General features: G+C 48.0%; 2 protein-coding genes across 5 annotated transcripts in view; one reads left to right on the forward strand and one right to left on the reverse strand.

Annotated features, from left to right (window-relative positions):
• LOC140418722 (uncharacterized) overlaps positions 1-20,556 on the reverse strand; it is a 402,445-nt gene that overhangs the window by 32,277 nt on the left and 349,612 nt on the right. The gene's annotated exons all lie outside the window — the stretch shown is intronic.
• Positions 6,987-16,519, forward strand: LOC140418724 (uncharacterized). Of its 4 annotated transcripts, none has more exons than XM_072502306.1 (3): positions 6,987-7,056; positions 10,437-10,552; positions 12,272-16,519. In XM_072502306.1, exon 3 carries the CDS (start codon positions 12,388-12,390, stop codon positions 13,423-13,425), a length of 1,038 nt encoding a protein of 345 aa, XP_072358407.1. In that variant the 5' UTR covers positions 6,987-7,056; positions 10,437-10,552; positions 12,272-12,387; the 3' UTR covers positions 13,426-16,519. The 4 variants fall into 3 exon arrangements, with proteins under 4 accessions (XP_072358407.1, XP_072358410.1, XP_072358408.1 ...); XM_072502307.1 differs by having other exon boundaries at positions 12,280-16,519; XM_072502308.1 differs by lacking the exon at positions 10,437-10,552 and having other exon boundaries at positions 6,995-7,056.

Genomic DNA, 20,556 nt, shown 5'->3' on the forward strand with positions numbered 1-20,556 from the left:
TCATTTTACTGTAATCCATGTACCTATCCAATAGCTGCTTGAAGGTCCCTAATGTTTCTGACTCAACTACTTCCACAGGCAGTGCATTCCATGCCCCCACTACTCTCTGGGTAAAGAACCTAGCTCTGATATCCCTCCTATATCTTCCACCTTTCACCTTAAATTTATGTCCCCTTGTAATGGTTTGTTCCACCTGGGGAAAAAGTCTCTGACTGTCTATCTGTTCCCCTGATCATCTTATAAACCTCTATCAAGTCGCCCCTCATCCTTCTCCGTTCTAATGAGAAAAGGCCTAGCACCCTCAACCTTTCCTCGTAAGACCTACTCTCCATTCCAGGCAACATCCTGGTAAATCTTCTTTGCACCTTTTCCAAAGCTTCCACATCCTTCCTAAAATGAGGCGACCAGAACTGTACACAGTACTCCAAATGTGGCCTTACCAAAGTTTTGTACAGCTGCATCATCACCTCACGGCTCTTAAATTCAATCCCTCTGTTAATGAACGCGAGCACACCATAGGCCTTCTTCACAGCTCTATCCACTTGAGTGGCAACTTTCAAAGATGTATGAACATAGACCCCAAGATTTCTCTGCTCCTCCACATTGCCAAGAACTCTACCGTTAACCCTGTATTCCGCATTCATATTTGTCCTTCCAAAATGGACAACCTCACACTTTTCAGGGTTAAACTCCATCTGCCACTTCTCAGCCCAGCTCTGCATCCTATCTATGTCTCTTTGCAGCCGACAACAGCCCTCCTCACCATCCACAACTCCACCAATCTTCGTATCGTCTGCAAATTTACTGACCCACCCTTCAACTCCCTCATCCAAGTCATTAATGAAAATCACAAACAGCAGAGGACCCAGAACTGATCCCTGCGGTACGCCACTGGTAACTGGGATCCAGGCTGAATATTTACCATCCACCACCACTCTCTGACTTCTATCGGTTAGCCAGTTCGTTATCCAACTGGCCAAACTTCCCACTATCCCATGCCTCCTTACTTTCTGCATAAGCCTACCATGGGGAACCTTATCAAATGCCTTACTAAAATCCATGTACACTACATCCCTGCTTTACCTTCATCCACATGCTTGGTCACCTCCTCAAAGAATTCAATAAGACTTGTAAGGCAAGACCTACCCCTCACAAATCCGTGCTGACTATCCCTAATCAAGCAGTGTCTTTCCAGATGCTCAGAAATCCTATCCTTCAGTACCCTTTCCATTACTTTGCCTACCACCGAAGTAAGACTAACTGGCCTGTAATTCCCAGGGTTATCCCGAGTCCCTTTTTTGAACAGGGGCACGACATTCGCCACTCTCCAATCCCCTGGTACCACCCCTGTTGACAGTGAGGACGAAAAGATCATTGCCAACGGCTCTGCAATTTCATCTCTTGCTTCCCATAGAATCCTTGGATATATCCTGTCAGGCCCGGGGGACTTGTCTATCCTCAGGTTTTTCAAAATGCCCAACACATCTTCCTTCCGAACAAGTATTTCCTCGAGCTTACCAATCTGTTTCACACTGTCCTCTCTAACAATATCGCCCCTCTCATTTGTAAATACAGAAGAAAAGTACTCGTTCAAGACCTCTCCTATCTCTTCATCTCAATACACAATCTCCCGCTACTGTCCTTGATCGGACCTACCCTCGCTCTAATCATTCTCATATTTCTCACATATGTGTAAAAGGCCTTGGGGTTTTACTTGATCCTAACCGCCAAAGATTGTTCATGCCATCTCTTAGCTCTCCTAATCCCTTTCTTCAGTTCCCTCCTGGCTATCTTGTATCCCTCCAATGCCCTGACTGAACCTTGTTTCCTCAGCCTTACATAAGTCTCCTTTTTCCTCTTAACAAGACATTCAACCTCTCTTGTCAACCATGGTTCCCTCACTCGACCATCTCTTCCCTGCCTGACAGGGACATACATATCAAGGACACGTAGCACCTGTTCCTTGAACAAGTTCCACATTTCACTTGTGTCCTTCCCTGACAGCCTATGTTCCCAACTTATGCACTTCAATTTCTGTCTGACAACATCGTATTTACCCTTCCCCCAATTGTAAACCTTGCCCTGTTGCACGTACCTATCCCTCTCCATTACTAAAGTGAAAGTCACAGAATTGTGGTCACTATCTCCAAAATGCTCCCCCACTAACAAATCTATCACTTGCCCTGGTTCATTACCCAGTACTAAATCCAATATTGCCCCTCCTCTGGTCGGACAATCTACATACTGTGTTAGAAAAGCTTCCTGGACACACTGCACAAACACCACCCCATCCAAACTATTTGATCTAAAGAGTTTCCACTCAATATTTGGGAAGTTAAAGTCGCCCATGACTACTACCCTATGACTTCTGCACCTTTCCAAAATCTGTTTCCCAATCTGTTCCTCCACATCTCTGCTACTATTGGGGGGCCTATAGAAAACTCCTAACAAGGTGACTGCTCCTTTCCTATTTCTGACTTCAACCCATACTACCTCAATAGGGTGATACTCCTCGAACTGCCTTTCTGCAGCTGTTATACTATCTCTAATTAATAATGCCACCCCCCACCTCTTTTACCACCCTCCCTAATCTTATTGAAACATCTATAACCAGGGATCTCCAACAACCATTTCTGCCCCTCTTCTATCCAAGTTTCCGTGATGGCCACCACATCGTAGTCCCAAGTACCGATCCATGCCTTAGGTTCACCCACCTTATTCCTGATGTTTCTTGCGTTGAAGTATACACACTTCAACCCATCTCCGTGCCTGCAAGTACTCTCCTTTGTCAGTGTTCCCTTCCCCACTGCCTCACTACATGCTTTGGCGTCCTGAATATCGGCTACCTTAGTTGCTGGACTACAAATCCGGTTCCCATTCCCCAGCCAAATTAGTTTAAACCCTCCCGAAGAGTACTAGAAAACCTCTCTCCCAGGATATTGGTGCCCCTCTGGTTCAGATGCAACCCGTCCTGCTTGTACAGGTCCCACGATATTGGGAGATATTAACATAACATGGCTGAAATACATTGACATCCAATGTCTGATATAATGTGTGTTCTAGGAGAGAGAAGTTTAGTCTGAATTATAAACTCAAGCAGGCGCTTCACTGCAGAAAGGTCACCGTGGAAACGCTGATGAGACATTCCATTCCACAGAATCGACTCATTGGAAACTAATCGGATCGGGGAGAGGACAGAGTTTGTCTGTTATCAAGTCAAAAGGTAACAGGGGCGTGGATGAGGTTTCAGCAGCAGTTGGGGTGGGGATGGACACAGGTGACATTATGGAGATTGAAATATCTGGTATTAGTGATGGTGTGGATATGGGGTCAGAATCTCAACTTGGGGTCAGATCTGACACGGAGATTGTGCAGAGTGTGGTTCAGCCTCAGACAGTTCCCAGGGAGAGGGATGGACTCGGGAGTTAGGAAACGGAATTTGTAATGGTGACTGAAGACAATGGCTTTGATCTTCCCAATTTTTAATTGGAGGAAATTTCTGCTCATTCAGTACCGGATATGGGATAAGTAGTTTGATAATTGAGTAACAGTGGAGGAATGGAGAGGGATGGGGGTGAGGGAGAGCTGGGTCTCGTCAGTGTACATGTGAAAACTAACACGGTGCTTTTGGATGATGTCACCTACTGGAAGCGTGTTGATGAGAAAATGGAGGGGCCGAGGACAGATCCTTGGGGGACACCGAGTACAAGGAGTTGGAGAGGAAAGGGAGGTTTTGATGTGGTAGTTGCAATGATGGTGGGGTTAAATATTGTTTTAGGATGGGTGATGATGGTGCATTTAAAGATGAGCGACAGGACGAAGAGAGAGAACTATGAACAATATCACACAACATGGAGAAGGTGAATGGTCAGCAGTTTTGTGAGAATGTGGTGAAATAGTAATAATCAAACACCTTTATTTGTGTCACAAGTAGGCTCACATTAACACTGCAATGAAGTTACTGTGAAAAGCCCCGAGTCACCACACTCCAGTGCCTGTTCGGGTACACAGAGGGAGAATTCAGAATGTCCAATTCACCTAACAAACACGTCTTTCGGGACTTGTGGGAAGAAACAGGAACACCCTGGGAGCAGACACGGGGAGAACGTGCAGACTCCGCACCGACAATGACCCAAGCCGGGAATCGAACCCAGGACCCTGGCGCAGGAGGCAGGTCTAATGGAGAAGATGAGCTCTGATGAAGATAGGAGGTAGGAGAGAAACTGGAGAAAGAGGAGTTCAGAGCTCAGACCAGGTGGAATTTTCGAGACAATTTGGCCCATTGGTAGAGAGGAAAGCAGCAGAGGCAGCTCATCAAATTGTCTCAATCTCAGTGAGAAAGAAGCTTCATGAACTCCACACACTTGAGGTGAGGATGGAGGAGACAGGGGCGAGGGAGACCTTCAAACAGAACTAACTTGTGATGGGATGTTAAAAGATTCGACACACTTGTGTTAAATAATTGACTTTTATCCAGAATATTATCCCTTATAACTGGATTAGCGTTTATAAATATGAGTCCAACCCGAGTCCAATGAACATGCTTCAGTCCTGGATGTGATTAACAGCAAAATCCAATCACATCAGTTACTTGTGAACCCACTGGTGTCTCAGCAGGTTGCCTGAGTGAATGAATCCCTTTCCACACTGGGAGCAGGTGAATGGCCTCTCCCCAGTGTGAATCCGCTGGTGTAGAGTGAGTTGAGATAATCGTCTGAACCCAGTCCCAGTCAGAGCACCTGAATAGTTTCTCGTCAGTGTGAACATGCTGGTGTGACACCAGTTCCCGAGAACTATTAAAGCGCTTCCCGCATTTTCTGCATTTAAAAGGTCTCTCATCATTGTGAATCGGCTGGTGTGTCAGCAGTTGGGATGACTGAGTGAATCCATGCCCACACTCTGGACAAGTGAAAGGCCTTTCCCCAGTTTGAACTCACTGGTGCATCAACAGGCTGTATGACTGAGTGAATCCACGCCCACACTCGGGGCAGGTGAAAGGCTTCTCCCCAGTGTGAATGTGTCGATGGGGTGCCAGGTCAGATGGGTAATTGAACGCTTTGCCACAGTCCCCACATTTCCATGGTTTCTCCCGACTGTGAACTGTGCTTTTTCCTTCCATGTTCAAAATCTGATGATATTTAGGTTACGATCAGTTACACGACTGTCAGATTTTGATGTGGTGCTTGGTTGGAGTTTCCCAATTGCACATCCTTCCCTGCTGATACCCTGTGAAATTGAGTTAAAACAAACAAAAGGGAGAGAGAGATCCCACAAAAACACAAAGGCAGGTTGTGAAATTGTGCTGAATCAATCTGGTAACTTGTGGGGCTGGCACTGGGAAAAAGTGACCACGAAAACTGTTGAACCTTTTGTGAAAAGTGAACTAGTTTGTTAATGTCCTTCAGGGAAGGGAACCTGCCACCCGGTCTGAGCCCACACAAGATTTGGGCCTCTGCAAGAACACAAGAAATAGGAGCAGAAGTAGACCATTCGGCCCTTCAAACCTGCTCTGCCATTGAACACATTTGTGGCTGATCTCAGTCTTCAATTCCACTTTCCCGTTAGCTCTCTATGTCCTTTGACTTCCTGAGAGACCAAAAACTCACCATCTCAGCCTTATATATATTCACTGATGGTCACAGTAACTTCATTGCAATGTTAATGTAAGCTTACTTGTGACAATAATGATTATTATTAACATCCACAACCCTCTGGGCTAGAGAATTTAATATGAGAAACAGAGTGAGAGAAAGAGAGCGAGTAGTGGGGGAGAGAGAAAATCAAAAAGATTGATGGAAAGGGAGAGAGTGAGAAAGGAGTGAGGGTAACAGCAAGCAATGGACCAACAACTGAATCACAATTTGACAGAATCTCCTGAACCCTTAACCTCCACCACCTGGATGGACCAGGACACCAGATGTATGTTAACATCACCACCTGCAAGTTCCTTTCCAAGACACACACTGTTGAACTTGTCTGACATCCAGTGCCGGATGAGCAGAACTTTCCTCCATTTAAATATTGACAAGACTGAACCCATTCCCTTTCAACCCCGCTACAAACTCCAGTCCCTTGCCACCAATTCCATCCCTGTCCAATGTCTGAGGCTGAAGCGGACTGTTCACAACCATGGTGAAATATTTCACCCCTAGATGAGCTCTTGACCACAGATCCACACTGTCACCAAGATTGCCGATTTCCACCTCAGGAACACAGCTCGACTCCACCTTTGTCTCTGTTCATCTGCTGCAGAAACCATCATCCATTCTTCTGTTACCTCTCAACCAAATTATTCCAACGCACTCACAGCCGGACTGCAACATTAAACAACCCCCTCCATCCCATCCCAAACTCTGCTACCCAAGTGCTTACTCACACCAGCCCCTGTGCCCACTGATCTGCAAATGCTTCCTTTTAAAAGGCACAAAAAGTTTAAATTTTTCATTCTTGTCCTCCATGATAATGATCATCCTGATCACTGTAATCTCCTCCACACACACCCCTTTGAGATCGCTGCACTCATTTAATTCCAGCCACTTGAGAATTCCTCATTTTAATCTCTCCACCATTACTGAGTTGCCAAGGTCTCAATTTCAGGAATTTCCTCCTTAAAACTCTCCGACTCTCTGACTCAATTTCTTCCATTAAGATTCTCCTTCAAATCTAATATCTCCTCATGCGGCTCAATGTCAATTGTTATTTTGTAACGTTTCTCTGAAAGTCTTAAAAGTTATATTCTGTTCAAGTCACAATATAAATTCGAGTTATTGTCACTGCCCTCGGCATATATTCTGCCCCATAAATAAGAATTTGTAACTCAGAGGGAAAGTCTGTCATGAAGACATTACAAAAATGTTGCCCCCAACAATGATGGCGACTGAGCCTGCGCTCTGCTGCTCGTGCCCCAATAAAGATGGTGGGTGCGGGTGCGCGTGCGCACATCTGCCAGTGAGCCAAATAACGAGGGCGCATGCGCACCGCTGCCAGTACCAAATAAAGATGGCGGGTGCACAGGCTCGTATGTAACAAAGCTGCAGCCTCCGCCCAGATCCCCAGGTACCGGTGGTTTATTTTGTCAGATGTTCAGTTCATATAACATGTTTACGAAGCGTGCCTAACAACCCGCATGATTCAGCTCCCTCCGTCCCGCCATTCCCACCTTCACGGATTGTGGATCCGAGAAAGAAACTTTTCTGCGTCACCATTAATCACACTGCGCATGCTTCACTCGGCCCAGTCCCGCCCCTGATTCACTCCGATTGGCTGGAGGACCTGTCACTTCCAACCCCCCCCCCCCCCTCCAGGACCCGTCCACTCTTCTATTGGTCGCGCGATGCCGTCAATCATTGTCCGGGAATTATGAGGGGTCAGGTGAGAGGTCAGTGTTGGGGGCGGGGTTTACAAATCCCGAGTGCGGCCCCAGAGCTGAACAATGAACATTCTCCGCTCTCACTGTCCGCCACTTCCGGCTTCTCTCCACAAACAACCTCCTGGGGACCAGGGGGGAGACACTGACCCAGTGACCATGTCACTTCATTAGTCACCCAGAGAGACAGGAAAATGTTCTGGGGACATTACATTAATAAAATCTGGAATTTAAAGTTCGTTTCAGTGATGGTGACTGAGGGTCACTGAGAAAATCTCCAATGTCACTGGATTAGGTCAAAAAGGCAGAAAGTAGGAAACTAGTTAGTTTAAAGTCTGTTGTTGGAAAACTGTTAGAATCTATTATTGAGGAAGCAGTATCTGGACATTTGGAAAGTCAAACTGCAATCCATCAGAGTCAGCGTGGTTTTGTGAAGGGTAAATCGTGTTTGACTCATTTCTTGCAGTTCTTGGAAGATGTAACAAGCCAAGTGGATAATGGGGTCCTGTCGATGTATTTTGACTCCCAGAATACATTTGATAAAGTGTCACATAAAAGGTAATAATAAAGGTAAAATCCCACGGGGTTGAGAGATATTAGCTTGGATAGAGGATTGGCTAACCAACAGACAACAGAGAGTGGGGTTAGATTTATTGACACATGTACTGAAGAAAAATGTTTTTACCCAGAGGGTGGCGAGGGTCTGGAATGCACTGCCGAGGAGGGTGGGAGAGACGGTTGTCTCACATCCTCTAAAAAAAGTACCTGGATGAAGACTGGCACGTCATAACATTAAAGGCTATGAGCCAAGTGCTGGCAAATGGGATTAGGTAGGTGGGTCAAGTTTATCATGTGTTAGTGCAAACTCGATGGACCGAGGGGCCTCTCCTGCACTGGGAAATAAATGAAATGAAAATTGCTTATTGTCACAAGTAGGCTTCAAATGAAGTTACTGTGAAAAGCCCCTAGTCGCCACATTCTGGCGCTTGTTTGGGGAGGCTGGTACGGAAATTTAACCATGCTGCTGGCCTGCCCAGTGTGCTAAACCAGCCCCTCTGTGTTGCTGATGATACAAAGTTCGGTGGCATCACAGACAGCATAGATGATTGCATTATATTGCAAGAAGATATTGACAGACAAGGTCAATGGGCAAGATTGTGGTAATGTAAACATGTGTGAGGTTATCTGTTTGGAACCAAAAAAGGATAGAACTGAGTACTTTCTAAATGGAAAGATGTTAAGTATAGTGGATGTCCAAAGAGATTTGGGGTTCATAGAATCTATGGCACGGAGACCGGCCCTTCAGCCCAAAACGGTCCATGCCAACCAAAAAGCTCATCTAGGTCAATCCCATTTGCCTGCATTTGGCCCATATCCCTCTGAACCTTTCCTAACCATGTATCTGTCCAAATGCCTTTACAATCTTGTCAATGTCCTTGCCTCAACTACTTCCTCCAGCAGCTCATTCCGTACCATCCTCTGTGTAAAACCATTGCTCCTTCGGTTCCCATTAATTCTTTCCCCTCTGAACTTAAACCAAAGCCCTCTAGTTCTAGATTACCCAACCCTGAGAAAAAGACTGAGTGTATTCACCCTGTCCACGCCTCTCATGATCTTATACATCTCGATAAGATCACCCCTCAGTCTCCTACGCTCCAAAGATAAAGGTCCTGGCCTGTCCAATCTCTCCCTTTCACTCAGTCTCTCGAGTCCTGGCAACATCCTTGTAAATCTCTTCTTCACTCTCTCCAGTTTAATAACATCTTTCCCATAGCAAAGCAGCCAAAACTGAACACAATACTCCAGGTGCGACCTCACCAACGTCCTGTACAACTGCAACATAACTTCCCAACTTGTATACTCAGTGCCCTGACTGATGAAGGTCAGCACGCCAAAAGCCTTCTTCAGAGAATTTATAGTGCAGAAGGAGGCTATTCGGCCCATCGAGCCTGCACCGGCCCTTACAAAAAGCACCCTACTCAAGCCCACTTATCTACCCTATCCCCGTAACCCAGTAACTCCCACTTAACCTTTTTTTTGGACACTAAGGGCAATTTAGCATGGCCAGTCCACCGAACCCGCACATCTTTAGACTGTGGGAGGAAACCAGGGAACACACGCAGACACGGGGAGAACGTGCAGACTCCGCACAGACAGTGACCCAGCTGGGAATCGAACGGGGGTCCCTGGAGCTGTGAAGCAACTGTGGTAACCACTGTGCTACCGTGCTGCCCTATCGACCTGTGACTCCACCTTTAGAGAACCGTGCACCTGAACTCCAAGATCCTTCTGTTCCATGATACACCCTCAGGCCTTACCATTCACTGTGAAAGTCCTACCTTGATTTCTGAAATGCAACTCCTCACACTGATCTGTATTGAATTCCATTTGCCATTTCTCGGCCCACTTCCCCAGCTGATCAAGTGCCTGCTGCAATTTTTGATAACCTTCCTCACTGCCGCCAAGACCACCTATTTTAGTGTCATCTGCAAACTTACTGATCATGTCTTGTACATTCTCATCCAAATCGTTGATTATATATATAAACAGCAATCTCCTAGTTACTGATCTCCGAGTTACTCCCTATTTAGTTAATTACTCCAGTTTCTCAAATTTAGAACAGATTCCCAATCAGCCAATCAGCTTTACTCTGAGGTAAGTTATTTATATTTACTGTTCAAAGCTTCTCCTCCCCGGATTCGGGCCAAATCCGCTCCCTGCCGAATAGGCCGTGAATCCCCGAGGTAAGTTATTTATATTTACTGTTCCGAAGCTGCTCCTGCCTGTGTTCGCACCAACTCCACTCCCTGCATTGGTGAGATTCATACCTGGGTGTCTGGAAAATCGTTAGGACAGTAACTGTCCTGTAAGGTAATGAGTCATTTTGCTTCCCAATTGGCCGAGGAAGGCAGTGTGTCACAAGGATGGATGTGTTGACCGATTAATGGCTGGAGGATGGGGGCAGGTCATGTGATCAAACCTCCAGGAATACATTTAATCAAAGTTGGCAAGGAGAGAATGTTGTGAATTTCTATCCTAAACTGACAGTGAGGTTTCTGTAAATTTACAGGATACTGGAAGTAGAGGTTTAACAGACGGGAAACGCAAACCAAACGTCACATCGCGATCTGACAGAGTCACTTGGTTCATTAGAAACTGAATTTCAGCAGCATCTGGGTGTGGAAGGTAAAAGGTTTGTCTGTTCTGTCTGTGAGGGAAGATTTCAGGTCTCAGTGTGACTGCAAAAGCCCCGAGATTCACAAACCCTGGTTCGACCAAACCTGGAGAACTGTGTTCAGTCCTGGGCAATAAACCTGAGGAAGGATAGAATGGCCTCGGAGGGAGTGTAGCACAGATTTACCTGAGTGATATCTGAACCCCCTGGGGTTAAATTACAAAACTAGATTACACAAAGGAGTCAGAGACATGATGGCACAAAGGGCATTCGGCCCATTGAGACCATGCTAGCTCACTGGGGCAATCCAGTCAGTGCCATTCCCCTGCTCTATCCCTGTATCCTCACAGTTTTATTTCCCTCAGATGTCTATCCAATTTCCTTTTGAAATCAAATCATTCATTGTGTCTATTTTCAAACTCCCTCATAGGCAGCAAGTTTCAGGTCATTGCCACTCGCTGTGTAAAAACATAAATCTCATATCTCCTGTACCTTTGACATACAAACTCAGAACAGGCCACTCGGCCCCTCGAGCCTGCTCAGCATTCAATAAGATTGCAGCTGATCTCATTCTAACGTTAACTCCACATTCCTGTCTACCCCTGATGACCTTTCACCTCCTTACTCATCAAGAATCTATCCAGCTCTGCCTTAAAAATATTCAAGGACTCTGCTTCCACTGCCTTTTAAGGACGCGAGTTCCAAAGTCTTACAGCCCTCAAAAGAATACAAAATCCTCATCTCCATCTGAAATGGGTGACCCGTTATTTTGCAACAGTGGCGCCCTCGTTCTCGATTCCCCCACAAGAGGAAACATCCTCTCCACATCCACCCTGTCAAAACCCCTCAGGATCTTATATAGATCAATCCAGGTTTTACCCAAAACTTTAAATCTTTGTCCCTGGACGATTAGTGAATGGAAACAGAGTTTCTTTATCCACCTGATGGAAACCTGGCATAATCTTGAGTTCCTGAATCAAATCTCCCCTCAACCTTCTTTGCTGGAACCATTCTGCAAAATCTCCTCTGCACCTTCTCCAAGAACCTTCAGATCCTTCCTGAAAAGTGGTGACCAGAGCTTTAGAAAGATTCATCGAATAGAATTGGAATCATAGAATTCCTACAGTGCAGGAGGCCACTCAGCCCATCGAGTCTGCACTGATTCGCTGAAAGGACACCCTGCCTCGGTCCACACCCCCACCCTGTCCCTGTAACTCCATAGCCCCACATAACCTGCGCATCCCTGGACACTAAGGGGCAATTTATCAAGACCAATCCACCTAACTTTCCCTTCATTGGACTGTTGGAGGAAACCTGAGCACCGGGTGGAAACCCACGCCGACACGGGGAGGAAGTGCAGACCCCCCACAGACAGTCACCAAGGCCGGAATTGAACCCGGGTCCCTGGCACTGTGAGGCAACAGTGCTAACCACTGTGCCACCAGAAGCATAGTTTTGGTATCAATATTACTGTTTATGAAGCTGAAGATCGAATTTGCTTTGCCAACTGCTCTCTTAGTATGTCTGTAGATATACAAAATCCCTCTTCACCTCTTTCTCTCTCCTCCCAAAGAGGCCAGTTGGGTTTTTATGACAATCCAGCAGTTTTCATGCTCACTTTTTCCCAGTGTCGGCCCCACAAATGACCAGATTCATTCAGCTCAATTTCACAACCTGCCTTTGTGTTTCTGTGGGTTCTCTCTCACTCCCTATTTTCTGTTTTCAATCAGTTTCACAGGGTGTTCGAAGGAGAGGCTTCGAAGTCCGGAAACTCAAACCAAGCATCACATAAGGATCTGACAGAGTCCTCAATTTATCATATCCTGAATATCAACGTACTTTGAACATGGAAGGAAAAAGCATCGTTCACAGTGGGGAGAAACCGTACACGTGTTGTGTGTGTGGACGAGGATTCAGTCGATCATCAGGCCTCACAAGCCACAAATGCAGTCACACTGAGGAGAAACCATGGAAATGTGTGGACTGTGGGAAAGGATTCACTTCCCCATCCCAGCTGGAAACTCATCGACGCAGTCACACTGGGCAGAGACCATTCGCCTGCGCTGAGTGTGGGAAGGGATTCACTCGGTTATCCACTCTGTCCACACACCAACGAGTTCACACTGGGGAGAGACCATTCACCTGCCCCAAGTGTGGGAAGGGATTCACTGAGTCATCCGCTCTGTCCAGACACCAGCGAATTCACACTGGGGAGAGACCATTCACCTGCTCAGAGTGTGAGAAGGGATTCAGTGATTCATCCAACCTGCAGAAACACCAGCGAATTCACACTGGGGAGAGGCCGTTCACCTGCTCTCAGTGTGGGAAGGGATTTGCTATTTCAGCGCACTTGCTGAGACACCAGAAAGTTCACACTGATGAGAGACCGTTTAAATGTCCAGACTGCGGGAAGTGCTATAAAAGTTCTGGGAATCTGATGAGCCATCAACGTATTCACACTGACGAGAGACCGCTCAGGTGCTCTCACTGCGGGACTGGGTTTAGACGATCATGTGACCTCACTGCACATCAGCGAATTCACACTGAGGAGAGGCCATTCACCTGCGCCGAGTGTGGGAAGGGATTCACTCAGTCATCCAACCTGTCCACACACCAGAGAATTCACACTGGGGAGACGCCATTCGCCTGCGCCGAGTGTGGGAAGGGATTCACTCAGTCATCCGCTCTGTCCACACACCAGCGAGTTCACACAGGGGAGAGACCATTCACCTGCTCAGAGTGTGGGAAGGGATTCACTCGGTCATTCGCTCTGTCCACACACCAGCGAGTTCACACAGGGGAGAGACCATTCACCTGCTCCGAGTGTGGGAAGGGATTCACTACTTCACCCAACCTGCTGAGACACCAACGAGGCCACAAGTAACCACAGTGATTGGATTTTGCTGTTCCTCACATTCTGGACTGAACCATATTCATTTGGGTCTCTTTCTGCTGATAACAAACTCCAGCCCATTTACAGGGGCTAATATTCTGGCTGAAAGTCAAATAAATTGACTTAAGACAATAAGACATAGGAGCGGAAGTAAGGCCATTCGGCCCATCGAGTCAACTCCACCATTCAATCATGGCTGATTTCAACTCCATTTACCCGCTCTCTCTCCATAGCCCTTAAATTCCTGATTTCTCAAGGAATTATCAACTTCTGTCTTAAAGACACTCAACGTCCCGGCCTCCACTGCCCTCTGTGGAAATGAATTCCACAGACCCACCACTCTGGCTGAAGAAATTTCTCCTCATCTCTGTTCTAAAGTGACTCCCTTTTATTCTAAGGCTGTGCCCCCGGGTCCTAGTCTTCCCTGCTAATGGAAACAACTTCCCTCCGTCCACCCTATCTGAGCCATTCATTATCTTGTAAGTTTCTATTAGATTCCCCTCAACCTCCTAAACTCCAATGAATATAATCCCAGGATCCTCAGACGTTCACCGTATGTTAGGCCTACCATTCCTGGGATCATCCGTGTGAATCTCCGCTGGACCCGCTCCAGTGCCAGTATGTCCTTCCTGTTGTGTGGGGCCCAAAATTGCTCACAGTATTCTAAATGGGGCCGAACTAATGCTTTATAAAGCTTCAGAAGTACATCCCTGCTTTTATATTCCAAGCCTCTTGAGATAAATGACAACATTGCATTTGCTTTCTTAATTACGGACTCAACCTGCAAGTTTACCTTTAGAGAATCCTGGACTAGGACTCCCAAGTCCCTTTGCACTTCAGCATTATGAATTTTGTCACCGTTTAGAAAATAGTCCATGCCTCTAATCTTTTTTCTAAAGTGCAAGACCTCACACTTGCCCACGTTGAATTTCATCAGCCATTTCTCCATCCCAGCTGCAAACTCATCAATGCAGTCACACTGGGCAGAGACCATTCACCTGCTCCAAGTGTGGGTAGGGATTCACTCGGTTATCCACTCTGTCCACACACCGGCGAGTTCACACAGGGGAGAGACCATTCACCTGCCCCAAGTGTGGGAAGAGATTCACTCAGTCATCCGCTCTGTCCACACACCAGCGAATTCACACAGGGTAGAGACCATTCACCTGCTCAGAGTGTGAGAAGGGATTCAGTGATTCATCCAACCTGCGGAAACACCAGCGAATTCACACTGGGAGAGACAGTGGCGTCGCGAGCGGAGCGGCCGCGATGAGGAGAAGCTCCTGCTGGTCCACGATATCGCGGTCTTTTTCGGGGGGCTCCCCACTGTTTTAAAAAAAAAAATTAAACTTCTCCGGGGTCAGCCCTGCCTCCCTCGCCCAAGTGTCAAAGCTCCGTTTCAGGGAGCCGGAGGGTTGGAAGGGTGAGGGGTGGGGGAAGAGACTGGTCTCGGTGGGTTCGGTGGAGCGGCTGCACGTGGAGGAGGAATGGGACAACCTGAAAGCCGGACCTGAAAATTTGAAAGGAGCAGCGGGGGCGGAGCCATACAGGCCGAGGCGGCAGGCCCAAAGCCAGGGCGTGATGTAGGTGAGATGTCCCACATCGGATGTCCCGCCTAGAATGTGGTAAGAAGACTGAAGCCCGGTCCCAGGGAAATTCTGGAGGAATACAAAAAAGAAGAGAAAGATGTTTTAAAGAAATTTGGTGAAAAATTTTTTCTCCCTTTTTTTTTTGAAGGAAAAAAATGTTTTTGTTTTTTCTATTAAAAAAAAAGAAAGGATTGAAGAAGGTGGAAAAAAAAGGAAAAATAATAAGCCATTAAAGGATGTGAAAAGCAGCGTTGAGAAAGGTTGGAAAGACGGGCTCGCCGTTGAATGAGAAGACGAGCAAAAGTGCTGACAAGATGGCGGATGCCGGACCGCATGGTGGGTCAGCACTACTTACGGTGGAGAAGATGACCGAGGTGATGGTGGTGGAGCTGGAAAAGCAGTTTGTGAGGCACATGGAGGCGTTGAGGAAGGAGACGGTGGTCGCATTGAAGTCATTGAGGGTAGCTGTGGCAAAGACATCGGCCGAGGTGAGAGAGCAGGGCGAGAAGATGAAGGAAGTGGAGGAGGCCGTGTCGCAGCACATCGACCAGCTCACCTCGATGGGGGACGAGCTACGGAGGGTCGTGGAGGTCAACAGAGGACTCCGAGCAAAGCTCGAGGACTTGGAGAACCGCTCGAGGCGGCACAATCTGAGAATTGTGGGCTTTCCCGAAGGGACAGAGGGTCCAAGGCCAACAGAGTACTTCGCTAAGACGCTGGCGGAGTTGATGGGGGAGGGTGAGAACCCCTCCCGGTACGAGCTGGACCGAGCTCATCGGTCATTAAGGCCGAAGGCCAAAGTGAATGAGCCGCCAAGAGCAGTAATTATCTGCTTCCATAAGTACTGCATGAAGGAGAAGGTGTTAAGCTGGGCGAAGGAGAAGCGCAAGGTGCAGTGGGATGCTGCTGGAGTTCGGATCTACCAGGACGTGACGGTGGAGTTGGCAAAAAGACGAGCGGCGTTCTGGCGAGTGAAAGCGGCACCATACAAAAAGGCGGTGCGAAGCTGAGGGTGACGTATGATGCCAAAGACTTTTATTTCGAGACAGCGGAGGCGGCTGAGGCATTCGTGCAGGCAGAAGGCTTGGGACAGACGTGAGGAGCGGAGCTGGAAGAGGGACTGGGCTGTGATTGGGGAGCTGGAAAATGTATCAATGCTATAACTTTCCTTTTACTGACGTGTATTGTAATTTAATTCTCTTCACATTGTTACAGAGTTCAGGTTATTGGTTGGGTTGATTGGCATTCTGTGTTGCGACGGTTTTATCTTAGTTTAGTGAATTGTGTGGGTTGGATTGTTGTTCTTGCTTTTTCTTTCTCTGGGACTGGGTAGGAGGGGCCGGTATTTCTTGGCGGGGGAGCCACTCGCGCTAGCTAATTAAAGTCAGCTAGTGAACGGAGGTGAGGTGCGAGGAGGGCTGCGGACATTGGAGCCTGGTTAGCAGGTTTCGATGGGCCTACGAGGCAAGCGAGGGGGGGTCGGGGGGAGAGATTGATGCTGGGAGATGTTTTTTCGAGAGGAAATGTTGGGGGGGATTTGTGGGGGGGGGGGGGGAGGGGTTTGATGTTAATGGATAGGGGCAGGTCAGGCTCATGGGGCAGGGCCCGGTGGTATGATGATGGTGGATAAGAAGGGTGGGGCGGGGTGAGAGACCCCCAGTTGGGATAGTCATATGGAATGTGAGGGGGTTAGAAGGTCCGGTCAAGTGGTCAAGGGTGCTTGCGCATCTTAAAAGTTTGAAAGCAATGTAAAAGATGTAGCAATGCTGCAGAAGACTCACTTGAGGGTGAAGGATCAGGTGAGACTTAAAAAGGGCTGGGTTAGTCAGGTGTTTCACTCTGGATTTGACGGAAGGGCTCGAGGGGTAGCGGTGCTGGTCAGCAAAAGGGTACGCTTCCAGATGGAGAAGGTGGTGGCAGATCAGGGGGGTAGATATGTGATTGTGACAGGGACACTGGAGAGGAGGTTTGTGGTGCTGTTCAGTGTATATGGCCCCAATTGGGACGATGTGGGATTCGCAAAGAAGGTGCTTGGGGCCATCTCCGACTTGGACACACACAAACTGTTGGTGGGGGGGACTGGAACTTGGTGCAGGAGCCTAGGTTGGACAGGTCACGGCCGCGCTTGCTGGTCCCATCAGGGGGGGGGCAAAGGCGCTGGCTGGGCTAATGGTGGAACTGGGAGGGGTGGACTCTTGGAGGTTTCTGCACCTGAGGGAATGGGAGTACTCGTTTTTCTCAGCAGTCCATAAGGTCTCGCAGATCGACTTTTTCGTGGTGGGAAAGGCTTTGCTGGCTGGGGTTAAGGGGTTGGAATACTCGACAATTGCAGTATCAGATCACGCTCCACATTGGATGGATATGGTACTGGAGAAGGGGGCAGCGCAGAGACCGGGGTGGAAATTAGATGTGGGACTTTTGGGGAACGAAGTGTTCTGTGACAAAATTGAAAAGGTAATTAAGGAATATGTAAGTTTCAACTGATGAGATGTTGGAGGTAGATAGGAGTTATGCAGAAGGTGGGGACTAAGCAAAGCTGGAAAAGAGGAAGGAACTACAGGCGAGCTTTGACCGACTATCTACCAGGAAGGCGGTGCACCAGCTGAGACGAGCAAGGGATGCAGTTTACGAACATATGTTAGCAGGTCAGCTCCGGAGGGAAGCAGCGGCAAGGGAAATAGTTCAAGTGAGGGATAGGGCGGGGAAGTTGGTGGTAGCTCTGCAACTGATTAACAAGGTTTTTGAGGAATTTTATGAGGGGTTGTCCAGGTCAGAGCCACCTGGGGGAGACCTTGAGATGCAGGAATTTCTAGATGGGTTGGAGTACCCGAGGTTCGGGGAGGGGAACAGGACTACATGAGAGGGAGCGATAGTGGAGCAGGAGATAAAGGATGCGATTGGGAGGATGCAGTCGGGGAAGGTGGCAGGGCCGGATGGGTTTCCGATGGAATATTATAAAAAATTTAAGGATAGGCTGGTACCCCTGATGGTGGGGATGTTTGAAGAGGCGATAGGGAAGGGGGTGTTGCCACAAACTTTGGGGCTGGCATCGATTTCACTGTTGCTAAAAAAAGATAATCCGATGGAGTGTGGGTCGTATAGGTTCGTATCGCTTCTGAATGTGGACGCAAAAGTATTGGCGAAGGTACTGGCCGGTAGGCTGGGGGAGTGCCTCCCGAAGGTGATATGTGAAGATCAGACGGGGCTCGTGATAGGGAAGCAGCTCTTTTCAAATGTTAGAAGTGTATTGAACGTCGTTATGGTGCCGGCAGAGGGGAAGGAAACAGAGGTGGTTGTGGCATTGGACGCTGAGAAGGCGTTGGACCGGGTAGAATGGGGGGACTTGATGGCAGTTCTGCACCGATTTGGGATTGGACCAAAATTTGTGGACTGGGTAAAGCTACTGTATAAGGAGCCGGGGCGAGTGTCCGCACAAACAACATCAGCTCAAGATACTTTTCTCTCCACCGTGGGACTAGGCAGGGATGTCCTATGTCCCCCCTGCTGTTTGCACTTGCGATTGAGCTGTTGGACATCACATTAAGAGGTTTGGGGGTATGGAAAGGAATAGTGCGGGGGTGGGGTGAATAGAGCATAGGGTGTCCTTATATGCCGATGACTTGCTGTTACACGTGTCGGAACCGAGTGTGTCGATAGGGGGAATATTGGAGCTGCTTCGGGGGTTTGGGTCTTTCTCGTGGTATAAACTAAATCTAGACAAGAGTGAGTATTTTGTGGTGTCTTGGCGGTGGGTGGGGGCCGGTGTGTCGGGGCTGCCATTCCGTAGGGCAGGGACTCACTTTAGATACCTGGGGGTGCAGGTTGCCCGGGAGTGGGGAGGAGGGGGGCTCCGCAAGTACAACATTTCTAGTTTGGTGGAGAGAGTGAAAGCTGACCTGGCAAGTTGGGATGGTCTCTGTCACTGGCGGGTCGCGTACAGCCAGTTAAAATGAACGTGTTGCTACGATTTCTGTTTATTTTCCAATGCCTGCCGATTTTCTTACCAAAGGCTTTTTTCAGAGACATTGAGGGAAGGATTACTTCATTTATAATGGAGGGAAGGTGGCCAGAGTTAGAAAGATGCTGCTACAGAGGGGAAGGCAGGCAGGGGGTTTGCGTCTTCCGAACCTGATGTATTATTACTGGGCAGCGAATGTGGAGGAGGTGCGGAGCTGGGTCTGAGGGGTTGATTCCCAGTGGGTCAGAATGGAGGAGCGTTTGTGCAGGGGGTCAGGATTGAAAGCACTAGCAACAGCGCCGCTCCCGATGGCCCCGGGGAAATACTCAGGGAGTCTGGTAATAATAGCTTCATTGTAAATCTGGAGGCAGTTTCGCCAACACTTCGGGTTGGGGGCAGGGTCAAGGGAAATGCCGATTCGGGGGAACCACAGATTTGAACCAGCGAAGTGGGATGGAAATTTTCAGAAATGGGAGGAGAAGGGGATTAAGTCACTAAAAGATTTGTTTCTTAGGGGTCGGTTTGCAGGATTGAAGGAGCTGGAAGCGAAGTATGGTCTGGAGCAGGGTTAAATGTTTAAATACATGCAGGTTCGAGATTTTGCCAGAAAGGAGATACAGAGCTTCCCGGTGGAGCCGGCCTCCACATTACTGGAGGAGGTAGTGTCAGCGATGTAAGGAGCTATTTTGGAAGAGGAGAAGGCACCACTGGAAGGGATCAAAGCAAAGTGGGAGGAAGAGTTGGGAGAGGATATGGAGGAGGGGTTCTGGTGTGAGGTGCTCCGGAGAGTGAATGCCTCCACCTCGTGCACGAGGTTGGGGCTGATGCAGCTGAAGGTGGTATACAGAGCACACCTCACGAGGGCGAGTATGATCCGATTCTTTGAAGGAGTAGAGGATGTGTGGGAACGTTGTGGAGGAGGTGTGGGGGGTTCACATTCATATGTTTTGGCCCTGTCCAAAGCGAGAGGATTACTGGAAGGAGGTTTTTAGGATAATTTCTAACATGGTGCACGTGAAACTGGACCCGGGTCCCCGGGAGGCCATATTCGGGGTGACGGACCAGCCAGGGTTGCAAACGGGTGCGGAGGCAGATGTTGTAGCCTTCGCCTTGTTGATCGCCCAAAGGCGGATCCTGATAGGTTGGAGAGCAACCATTCCACCCTGTGCCTTGGCGTGGTGGGGGGGACCTGTTGGAATTCTTGACTCTTGAGAAGGTTAAGTTTGAACTGAGGGGAAGGATGGAGGGGTTCTACAATTCATGGGCATTATTCATTATGCACTTTCAAGAATGGAATAACATCGAACATTAGTTGGGGCGGGTTGGGGGGAGGGGGCTGTGTGTTAATGGCATCTATGGGTGATCCCTAATTCCTTTTTGTCATTTGTTTGTGTGAACATGGTTTGGTGGGAGGATGGGATTGTTGTTATTGATATGGGGATTTACATATTTGTTAGATTATTGTTTATTGTTGGTGGGTGTAAATTTGGGAGAAAATGTGAAAAAGGAGGAGAATAAAAACAAATATGTAAAAAAAAAACAGTGCCAGTTACTGTGAAAAACCCCTAGTTGCCA

This window comes from Scyliorhinus torazame, chromosome 5 (genome assembly GCF_047496885.1).
Source record: "Scyliorhinus torazame isolate Kashiwa2021f chromosome 5, sScyTor2.1, whole genome shotgun sequence".
NCBI lineage: Eukaryota > Metazoa > Chordata > Chondrichthyes > Carcharhiniformes > Scyliorhinidae > Scyliorhinus > Scyliorhinus torazame.